The 11,899-nt window shown below is 42.0% G+C and overlaps 1 protein-coding gene across 5 annotated transcripts in view; it reads left to right on the top strand.

Moving 5' to 3' along the window:
* Positions 1–304: 304 nt before the first annotated feature.
* Positions 305–11,899, top strand: part of tspan12 (tetraspanin 12) — a 96,251-nt gene continuing 84,656 nt past the window's right edge. The window contains exons 1-4 of one of the 5 annotated variants that reach the window (XM_086009203.1): positions 305–458; positions 1,061–1,191; positions 7,248–7,330; positions 11,357–11,492. In XM_086009203.1, coding sequence (XP_085865329.1) covers positions 1,126–1,191; positions 7,248–7,330; positions 11,357–11,492 — 285 coding nt within the window. In that variant the 5' untranslated portion in view covers positions 305–458; positions 1,061–1,125. The remainder of the gene's footprint in view (positions 459–1,060; positions 1,192–7,247; positions 7,331–11,356; positions 11,493–11,899) is intronic. The other 4 variants (XM_086009205.1, XM_086009201.1, XM_086009202.1 and 1 more) reach the window with 4 other exon arrangements.

The raw sequence follows: 11,899 nt of genomic DNA, 5'->3' as shown, positions 1-11,899 counted from the left end.
GCTCCTACTTCTTATGTTCTTATTGTGAGAGTGTGTCTGTGATATTGTGAGAGTATGTCTGTGGTATTGTGAGAGTGTGTCTGTGGTATTGTGAGAGTGTGTCTGGTATTGTGAGTGTGTGTCTGTTGTGCATAACGGGTATTGATTAAATGCAATAGAGCAATCAGTTTGGTATTTTCTGATTTCTGCATCCCGATAGTAAGTTGGGAGCTGAGGCCTGGAGCTGGTGAATGAGTAACGGGCTGTTCGGGAGGGCGGTTGCTGAGATTATTCATTACCAGACATTCTGGGTTACGGGTTAATCAACCTGCCGAGATTTACAGAGCAACTGAACGACTCGACCAGCGACAACGTTTTTTTTATCCGGAAAGCTAGCAGAGGAGCTTAATGAAACATCTCGACAGAAATGCGGTGGATGTGTGAAACGGAAGAATACAGAACAATACTTGCGCAAAGTGGTCAGCTTCCAACTTTATTTTTCAATTTATCGATGTCCCGATTGACTGGGAAAAGCTCTTAGTGACTTTACATTGTATTGACAGTTGATTAATTTACATATAAAATAAAACTTTAAAGGCTGTTTAAAACTCCGATCGTTTGTTACTTGTTAACCCAGTGACACTATGTTAGAATCTTTGTGCCGTGGAAAGTTGTGTTGAGCAAATCTGACGAATTTGTTGCTGTCTCTATCTCAGCCCGTTGCTGCCAGACAGGCGAACGCTCGTTTTAACTCTAACCCTAACTTTGAAACAGGCCAGAGTTTCTTTTAACTGCAACTAAGCCTAAAATAAGAATTTTCCATCACTATAAAGCGGGATAACGTTTCTCAATCGTCAGGTAAAATTATTATGGAAGCAACCACAAATAGTAAATTCATTTATTTTTATAGTATACCCACTTGTATATTTAGAAAATCCGTGAATTGTATTAACTGAGCTTTCGGATCAAGAATAGAGTTTGACTTTTAATCTAAAATAGTCTGAAATCAACTGTCAGCGAATGTAATGTTGTGTAGTATCGTTTGATCATCTTGTGACATTTCACTTTGACTCTTTTTAAGGTGACTGTGGGGGGAATGGTCTGGTCGTGAAACAGAATGATGGGGTCAACCCTTGAGCTTTCAGAATGGCCAGAGAAGATTCCGTGAAATGTCTGCGCTGCTCACTTTATGCTTTGAATTTTCTTTTCTGGGTGAGTACGATTAAGAGAAAGCAGGTTCCTCTTCTTCTGCACACAGCACGCAGACAGCAGTGACCAAAGGGCTCTGCAAGCTGTGGGTCGCTAATAAATTAGATTGTCTCTCGAAAATTGAGTACATTTTGGTCAGGTTTACAACACCGCTACGACAATCTTTTCCGCCACTGTTGAACTAATCGATTTCCACCTGAACTTTGGATGCTGCTGAGGGAAAGGTTTGTTTCTGATAGATTTAGTTAGCTGTCCCACCAATGTGCTTAGATAGAATGCTCTTGTTATTTACTTTATGGTTAATTTTTTAGTATCCTGATACCATTGGTCAATAATTCGTAGAAACATAGGCCTAGAAATTCAGTAAGGTGCTGCCAGCTTTGCGGCCAGTTACCGCCCAAAGAGGGCTTCTGTGCCAATAGAGGAGTTTGCGCTGATATTCAGCGCAGCGGTAATGGCGGCGGTAGCCGTTAGCATTGCGCCGGCACCGATGATGTCATCGGTGTGCGCAGTGCCCCGGTTCCGCCCCGATACCGGCCCGACCCCCATATTTAGTTGCGGCCGCCTCTTCCGCAGCGGCCGCAAACAGCGATCAGAAAATGGGGCCGTACTGTAGCCTTAGTGGGGCGCTTTAAGGTGGAGGTGCTGCCGGCCGCTTTTTCGGCGGTCGCCTGCCCGCACCTCCTTCCCCGGCCTCCTCCACCACCCCCCGCAGCATTGCCGGCTGCTTTCCGCGAACCCGGCACTTCTCCGTGGTGCCGGGCTCATTTGCCGGCACTATCCAGCGGCGATCTCCCCGTTGCAGGCACCTCCCCCTTAAGAGAAGGAGGAGGCCTGCAGTACCGCAGCCTGCCGCTCCGCAGCGGGTGGTGCAGCGGCGCCTAGAGTGCTGAAATTCAGTTTCAGCGCCCCAAGCGGGGGCGGGCACACCCTGGAATAGCGCCCGGTTCCGACTTGGGGCGCAAAAACTGAATATCTGACGCGCGCAACTGGCTCCGTGCTCAGCGCTAACTTTTGGGCGCACGCCAGCTGGCAGGCCCAAAGTGAATTTCTAGGCCATAGAAACCTAGAAGATAGGAGCAGGAGTAGGCCATTCTGCCCCTCCAGCCTGTTCTGCCATTTAATGAGATCATGGCTGATCATCCAAATTCAGTACCCTGTCCCTGCTTTCTCCCCATACCCCTTGATCACTTTAGCCTTAAGAAATATATCTAACTCCTTCTTGAATATATTTAATGAATTGGCCTCAACTGCCTTCTGTGGTAGAGAATTCCACAGGTTCACCACTCTCTGGGTGAAGAAATTCCTCCTCATTTCAGTCCTAAATGGCTTACCCCTTATCCTTAGACTGTGACCCCTGGTTCTGGACTCCCCCGCCATCGGGAACATCCTTCCTGCATCTAGTGTGTCTAGTCCTGTTAGAATTTTATAAGTTTCAATGAGATCCCCTCTCATTCTTCTAAACTCTAGCGAATATAAGCCTAATCGACCCAATCTCTCTTCATACACCATTCCTGCCATCCCAGGTATCAGTCTGGTGAATCTTTGCTGCACTCCCTCCATGGCAAGAATATCCTTCCTCAGATAAGGTGACCAAAACTGCACACAATACCCAAGGTGTGGTCTCACCAAGGCCCTGTACAACTGCAGCAAGACATCCTTGCTCCTGTACTCGAATCCTCTCGCTATGAAGGCCAACATACCATTTGCCTTCTTAACCGCCTGCTGCACCTGCATGCTTACCTTCAGTGACTGGTGCACAAGGACACCCAGGTCTCGTTGCACTTCCCCTTTTCCCAATCTATTGCCATTCAGATAATAATCTGTCTTCCTGTTTTTGCCACCAAATTGGATAACCTCACATTTATCCGCATTATTCTGCATCTGCCATGCATCTGCCCAATCACCCAACCTGTCCAAATCATACTGGAGTTTCTCTGCATCCTCCTCACAGTACACACGCCCACCCAGCTTTGTGTCGTCTGCAAACTTGGAGATATTACATTTAGTTCCCTCATCTAGATCATTAATATATATTGTGAATAGCTGGGGTCCTAGCACCGATCCCTGCGGTACCCCACTAGTCACTGCCTGCCACTCAGAAAAAGACCCGTTTATTCCAATTCTTTGCTTCCTGTCTACCAACCAGCTCTCTATCCAAGTCAGTACCTTACCCCCAATCCCATGTGCTTTAACTTTGCACGCCAATCTCTTATGCAGGACCTTATCGAAAGCCTTCTGAAAGTCCAAATACACCACATCCACTGGTTCTCCCTTATCTATTCTACTAGTTACATCCTCAAAATATTCCAGTAGATTAGTCAAGCATGATTTACCTTTTGTAAATCCATGTTGACTTTGTCCGATCCTGTCACTGTTTTCCAAGTGCTCTGCTATTACATCTTTTATAATGGACTCTAGCAATTTCCCCACTACTAATGTCAGGCCTACCAGTCTATAATTCCCTGTTTTCTCTCTACCACCTTTTTTAAATAGTGGGGTTACATTAGCTACCCTCCAATCCATGGGAACTGTTACAGAGTCTATAGAATTTTGGAAGATGACCAGCAGTGCATCTACTATTTCGAGGGCCACTTCCTTAAATACCCTAGGATGTAGATTATCAGGCCCTGGGATTTATCGGCCTTCAATCCCGTCAATTTCCCTAACACCATTTCCCTACAAATACTGATTTCATTCAATTCCTCCCAATCTTTTTCTCTTCACATATCTATAGAAGCTTTTACAGTCAGTTTTTATGTTCCCTGCAAGCTTACTGGCATACTCCATTTTCCCCCTCTTAATTAATCCCTTTGTCCTCCTTTGCTGAATCCTAAACTGCTCCCAATCCTCAGGTTTGCTGCTTTTTCTGGCCAATTTATATGTCCTCTCCTTGGATCTGATGCTATCCATAATTTCCCTTGTTAGCCACGGTTGAGTCCCCTTTTTTGTTTTATTTTTTATGCCAAACAGGGATGAACAAATTCTGTAGTTCATGCGATCTTTAAATGTTTGCCATTGCCTATCCACCGTCAAACCTTTAAGTAATGCTCCCCAATCCATCCTAGCCAACTCGCGCCTCATACCATCGTAGTTTCCTTTATTTAAATTCAGGACCCTAGTCTCTGAATCAACTACAGGAAACTTTGTGATATCTGGCACCGACAGGACCGAGCTGTTGCCGTTAGATCAAAACTGCTGGACATATTGAAACATATGGAGATTTTCAGCTCCGTGTGAATCAACAAACCCTGTTGCTTAACAACAGCTTCAAAACAGTCGGCTGCAGCTTAAAAGCATCTCCAGCTGAAGCTGTTGCTTAGCTACAGACCTTGCAGAGCCTGACTGGGAAAAAAAAGCAACGAGAAGTAAAAATACTTATAGGAAACAGCTCCTGAATTTTGCCGGTAGATAGAGCTTTCTGGACTTTTAACCTCCGGATAAACCAAAGTTTCCTGTACTTCACTCTCCATCTTAATGAAGAACACTCTCCATCTTAATGAAGAATTCTCCATCTTAATGAAGAATTCTATCATATTATGATCGTTCCTCCCCAAGGGGCCTCGCACAACAAGATTGCTAATTAATTATTTCTCATTACATAATACCCAGTCTAAGATGGCCTGATCTCTAGTTGGTTCCTCGACATATTGGTCCAGGAAACCATCCCGTATACACTCTAGGAATTCCTCCTCCACAGTATTGTTACTAACTTGGTTAGCCCAATCTACATATAGATTGATAACTGCTGTGCCCTTATTGCACGCGTCTTTATTTTCCCGTTTAATGCTATCCCGAACCTCAGCATTACTGTTTGGGGGTCTGTATACAACTCCCACTAATGTTTTCTGCCCCTTGGTATTTCTCAGCTCTACCCATACAGATTCCACCTCATCAGAGCTAATATCTTTCCTTACTATTGTGTTAATCTCCTCTTTAACCAGCAATGCTACCCCGCCTCCGTTTCCTTTTTGCCTGTCCTTCCTGAATATTGAATACCCCTGGATGTTGAATTCTCAGCCTTGGTCACTCTGGAGCCATTTCTCTGTAATCCCAATTATATCATATCCATTTACATCCATTTGTGCAGCTAATTCATCCACCTTATTATGAATTCTCCTCGCATTAAGACACAAAGCATTCAGGCTTGTTTTTTTAACACTCTTAGTCCTTTTAGAATTCTTATTTACTGTGGCCCTTTTTGATTACTACCTTTGAGGTCCTATTTTTTAATTTACCTCCTAACTCCTTATATTCAGCTTTTAGGACCTCATCCTGTTTTTTACCTATATTGTTGGTACCTATATGCACCATGACAACTGGCTGTTCACCCTCCCTCCAGAATCCTAATAGGATTTCACATCATTTGGAACAAATAAGAAAAATGGTATGTGCAATTTGAAGTTAGATAGTTCTTATTAGAGCAACTTGTATCAGAGACACCAAAAAGTCGTATTTCAAAAATAAGGTTTTAATTCACTAAATTTGAGATGATTGGACCAGCTATGTTTCCTAAGGATATTGGGGCATCTTTATCAGGAAGATATTTTCATAATTTGATAGAGAATCGCAAGATTCTGAATCAAAAAGTACAGGAAACTTTTGTTTAACCGGAGGTTAAATATCCGGAATGCTCTATCCACCGGCAAAATTCAGGAGTCGGTTCAGATAAGTTTTTTAACTTTTCCTTGCTTTTTTTCTCCAGTCCTGGCTCTGCAAGCGTCTAGCTGAAGCTGTTGCTTAGCTACAGAGATGCTTGCAAGCTGCGCTGACTGTTTTGAAGCTGTTGCTAAGCAACAGGGTTTGTTGCTTCAGACGGAGCTCAGAAGCTCCGTATGTTTTAACATTAGCGCTCGTTTTTCCGGCAATGTTGATCGACCGGCACCAGCTCGGTCCCGTCAGTGCCGGATACCAGAAAGTTTCCTGTAATATAATTTTGGGGGATGGAATTTTACAATATATATCAACAATTACACAATCTGGATCACACTGTGGAAATGTTCTCATATGATTTATACTTTTTTATTGGGCATGAGTATATTTGTTCATCATCTGCAATCTGAGAATAGATGCCTTTAAGGGGAAGCTAGATAAACACACGAGGGAGAAAGGAATAGAAGTGTGTGCTGAAAGGGTTAGATGAAGAGGTGTGGGAGGAGGCTCGTGTGGAGCATAAACACCGGCACAGACCAGTTGGGTCGAATGGCCTGTTTCTGTGCTGTACATTCTATGTAATCCTATGTAGTTGAATACGGTTTTTTCTTGTGCCTTTTTATACATAGAAATCCATAAAATGAATTGAGAATGCAATTACATATTTTTTTAATATAATAGGAAAACTACTTTTAGAGACTTTCTTAAGTTTAGTTTCTTCACAGACAAACTTTTTTCTTAACACCTCATAATGTGGAATTCTGAGGTATTGTTGGTATTAGATTGATTGTGCATCTACAATGTCTATAATAATCTTTGTTACAAAACTTAACACATTTTCACGAGCGTTTCATTTCCTGCTTTTTTTCCCTCAGTTCTGAAGAAGGGTTTCGACCTGAAACGTTAACTCTGTTTCTCTCTCCACGGATGTTGCCTGGCCTGCTGAGTTTTTCCAGCTTTTTCTGTTGTTATTCTATTGCCTTTCTGATTTTGCTGACTGAGATCCTAAACAAAGCCGCATGATTGTGAGAAGAGGGAAGTTGAAATAGGTGTTCGTCATTCAGTCTCCTCATTTTCCCTTCCCCCAAAATCAACAGACATAACTTTCTCCACATCTGATCCTAACTGCAAAATAATATAACACAATTTTCTGCAGCTCAATTTGTTTAAGAAGATGAAAAAAATCTAGCTCTAGATGTTACAATGAAATACACTCATTTTTTAAAAAAAAGCACTAAACTGCAGTACTAGTACCTACATCTGCATTTTAGTAAAACGGAGACGTTTGTGGCTGAAAGCTGATAAGCAATAATAATGTGAAACCAGTTGAGCAAAAGGAAATTACTGCACAGTTTTAAATATTTGCCTACATAATATAGTAAATAAAAGACATGCATATTTTACAGCTGATGTCAGTCTGTGTTCTGGGTGTGTCTGCATGGATGAGAGATTACCTGAATAATGTACTTGTATTAACAACAGAAACCAGGTATGTATAAACTAAGTACTGGATAAATTCCATAAGTGCAGTTATTTATTTAGTCTGTCAAACATGAATTGTAAGTGCATATTTAGAATGTTGTAGATGCCATACAGAATCAACTCCTGATAAGAGCAGATTCTGCATCATATCTAATTCTTGTCAGTGCATGATTTCCTTTCACTATAGTGTTTTTATTATAAATATCATCTAATATTTAAAATCAAAACTCCCAAACTGTGATTTTATGGTAATTTGAGTAGATTTCCTGCCCTCATTAAAAGTTGACCATCAAATTGAATCCTTCCGTGCAACTAAATATCTTTCATACATCAGATTGTTTTTTGCTATTTAGGTTCTGAGACAACTTTCATTGCCAGTCTTCTTATATTTTTGAGGTGCTGTTTGAAAATGTAAAATGCTCATAATTATGATTGATGCCTTGACTCACAGCACTGATGATAATCCATTATAACTTGACTCTAACATGTTCTTTTTAAACTTAGTTCCAAACATGGTATTATTTGGTGCTAACAGAAAAAAAATGGTCTAAGTTGTTGCAGGCTTGGAGCCTATTTTGTTTAAAAAAAGAACCTACACAGTTTTGTGAACAAATTTTCAGAAAGTTTTGGGGGTTTTTGCAATGCAAATTATTTTTTGAAGTTAAAAAGCAAATTTTTCTGGTTTGTGCTGTAAGTTCAGCACCAAACTTTCATAAATGGTCTCCAATCGCACCAGAAGCAATACTATATATCCAGAAATTTGGGTCGGGGGCTTCCCGCGGGTGTAAGCCCCTGACCTGCACTTACCTTGCGCGCCGGCCGTTGAACTGTGGGCCCCCGTGGAATTCCGATCCGGGGCCTGGTCCAGCTGCTGGCGCGCAGTGCTTGCGTATCCCAGGGGCGCAGTTAGTTCGATGCGTCCCCTGGGATCACGTGGACAATAATTTAAATTTTTGATTAAAATAATTTTATTTTCTAACGGGGCTAAAAATAAACTTACCTTGCTTTAAAGTATTTAAAAATAATAAACCTGTGGAAAAAATGTTTTAATTTTAATTAATTCACCACTTACCTTGTAAAAAGCAGGCCTTACGCCTGCTTTTTAAATGTGTAACTTCTGCAGACTTACCCTCCCAGAAAAACCTGGATAAAAAACCGAAGTTCGATGCGCACGCGCAGCCTCTCCTGCGCACGCATTCGAACTCTGAACCCCTTCGTTCAGGGGAACGGAAGTGCCGGTTTCCCGCGCATGCGCAGTACATGCAGGAAACCGGCACTTCCATTGGGCTTACGGGTGAGTATCCCATGCGTACTCACCCGTGGAGACCCGAATTTCTGGGCCAATTTACATATTGCATCCAATATGTCGGGTGTGGTTAGATAACTTTAAGAAAATTCTTTGCAAATGGCTCTTTATGGAATTCACATTATAATTTATAGATGCTTACTCAGTACCTGGTCCTGCAGAGGCATAGCTTTTGGCAGCTAACAAAGTAGCTTTGGTGATAGTTTTGAAGAAGGGTCAAACCCGAAACGTCAACTCAAATTTCTCTCCACGGATGTTGCCTGACTTGCTGAGTTTTTCCAGCATTTTCTGTTGTTATTTTGGTGATAGCTGTTGGCTATTCTCCACTGGCTGGAACTAGCATCATAGTTGAAGCAGACATGAGTTTCAGACCTGAAGTGGAGAACCAAATTTGTTTTTTCTTCTTTTTTAAAATGTATTTTCTATCTCTCTTTAGATCTCCCTATTTCATTCACCAGCCTAGTGTAGCAGTTGTCCAGCTCCCTGGCCACTGTCATTACTATTCTTGAGCTGACACTGACGTGGCAGTCTGGAGTGACAAAGCTCCAGATTTCTGCCTCTTGCTGAGGGTTAGGTACTTAGCCTGTGCACAGTGATTTCAGACTGCACAGGTGAGATTGGAAACTTGGGGCATAGGGGAAATATATAGAACTTTTTTAAGGTATACAGCTGAGTCATTGGCACAATTACCCCCTTTATAATGAGATTAGTTTTTAAAGACGTTTGAAAAAAGACAGCCAGATATTTTTGTTCACTGTTGACATTGGCCACCAATGGTTATTATGACCGATATTTTTGTTGGCATACATTGAAAATAAAAATATTCATCTAATTAAATCAAGGAGTGAAGCCTCATTATCACAATACAGAATTGCGAAGTAAAGAACTATGATTAATATTAACATATTTCTGTTCTCCATTGAATCTCAATTAACATTTTTTTTGTTTAAAGAATGATTGCTGGTTGCATCATTGGGAGTACTAGACTAATTTCTCTCCTCTAACCCCTCTTCAATCAGGCAGGATAGCAACTGAAACGGGGAGGGGGGTAAATGGGACAGTGAGGCCTACTGCCATATCACCACCCCAACCTTAATTTCCTTCCTGTTGGGACCATTGCTAGTTTCCCTTTCCCACCCACCCCATGTAAATGCTGTAGGGGAGAAGGGCAGGTCCCACATTCCCAATGGATTTCCTTCCTGTCCGCCACTCCCCAGAAGAAAGGTGGATTTTGGCCCAGGGTAGTGGTGGGAAGGCCCCGGTTTCTGTTAATAGAGGGAGAGGGCCTAGTACAGGCCTCCTCTCCCTCCAGTTTAGCCCCAGCATTTATCTTTCTTGGTCTCTGCTTCGGCCTACAAAGCTGGGAGTTTCCTTGATTTTTGGGTCTTCTGCCCTTTTAAGGTCCTCATCTAGGATTTTCCAGTCTCTCAGCAGTAGGAATCCCACTGAGTGCGCATTTGTATTCTTAATGACCCTGACCCAGGAAAATAGGTTGGGATCAGGGCAGAGTTGGAAGGGTGTGCAGAAGCTCTAACCCATGCTGCTCCACTTCCAAAAGGAAAATCCAACCCATTGAGTCCAATAGTGAGGGAACTAAATGAACATTACTTAGATACAGACATAAGCTTAGGGATGATTTAGTGTCAAATGTGCATAAAATGAACTGATGGCGATAGTCCCTCTTTTAATGTGTTGTAGTTCAATTCTCAGGGGGGAAAATTCAGTGGCGCTAACTTCACCAGGGCGCTACTTTTAGCGTCCCGAAAAAGTTAGTGCCCCTGCACCATAAATTCAGTGGTAGCACCCCAAGCAGGAGGCGGGGCGCTACTTGAAAAGCTCACAAAGCAACCCAATTTTTCCACCTCCGTTTGTGCTGATCTCAACTAGAGCAGCCTGCAGTTGCTACAATTGGCTGCAAAATCTCTGAATCAGGGAGGGGAAAATTGTCCATGGTTCCCTCTCTTGGTTGCTTGCTGGAGGTGTGCCTGTGAACCATAGATGAGGACGGCTTTTGGCCCAACTGTGGTGCCCTTCATGGTGAATTGCCAGCTGACACTCACTATTTAGACTCGGAGATTAAAAATAGCCACTTACACAAGGTACTAAGGTGCACCAAGAGCCATCGGAACTGTAAACCAGCAAGAAGTCAATGCCCTCAGCAGAGGAGAAAGGGAGGGGAGAAAATTGGCAGAAAAACAAGGAAGAAAATAAATATATTATTGGAATGATAGAGGTAGTTGAGAGTAAACCTGAAAATAAAAGATTAATATAATGCTTTGATATTGACCATATCAGTGAAAGCCAGAGTCAGAACTATTGGGCCTAATACCAGTTCCACCCCCACTGCTAGTGCACTTCCACAATGCTAGATATCTATATTAAATTACATTAGTTTGCTAGCCCTTCTGAAGAGAGTCTTCAGTCCTCTCATCTGTAAAATCTTGCCTTCATTTCTCTAAACTTTATACCATTAGGTAGAATGCTATAGACTAGAGAATGTGTCAAAAATGGCATCACTTGTATAAATAAGATTGTCGTTACAGAATATTATATTGTGTAATAATCAGCCATTTCTCATGATTATTTTTGTCAGGCTTATTCCATGCAAAGCTCCAAAGCAGCCATGTGCAGATAATAGTACAACAACTTCTGTCTTCATTATTATTGATTTTTAATGAACATAATGTCTTTTGGATACCATTACACAGATTTAATGTTCTTTTGCAGGCTGGAAGAAGCATTCATTCTGACATATTTTCCAGTGATCCACCCCATAATGATTGCTGTGTGCTGTTTTTTAATAATAGTTGGAATGTTAGGCTGCTGCGGAGCAGTAAAGGGAAATCCACTGCTCCTTGCTTGGGTATGTATGCCTTCAGTAAAGAATAGTCTGCAATTTAGTTAAGTGAATGCTCAAATGCCACATGCCTGATACATTATCTTCACTTTTAATATTTGTTACCCAGTTTGTGTAGAATAAGTAATGGTCCAGATTTTGCTGGAGCAAGGTATCTCGCGGCATGCCTTGTTGCTTAGACATGTTGCTGCACGCTTAGGGTTTAAAATTATTTGCCCACAAATTTGCTGGAAGTGCGAGCTAATAACAGCGCAGCATGGGCAAGTGGGCAACAGGACATCTGGGACCTTGGTGAACAATGGGACAAACATTGTACCTCCTTTAAATTGAAATTAAAGGATTGAGAAATAAACAGAGGAAGGTCTGAGAAGGAGGATGAATTAGAGCCAAATCAGGTACAGAAAGAGAAATAA

The sequence above is a fragment of the Somniosus microcephalus genome, chromosome 16 (assembly GCF_052327205.1).
Source record: "Somniosus microcephalus isolate GS21.2 chromosome 16, FLI_Smic_1.0, whole genome shotgun sequence".
Classification (NCBI taxonomy): domain Eukaryota; kingdom Metazoa; phylum Chordata; class Chondrichthyes; order Squaliformes; family Somniosidae; genus Somniosus; species Somniosus microcephalus.
Note: the sequence above shows the minus strand (reverse complement) of the source record. Positions and strands in the feature narration are given on the sequence as shown.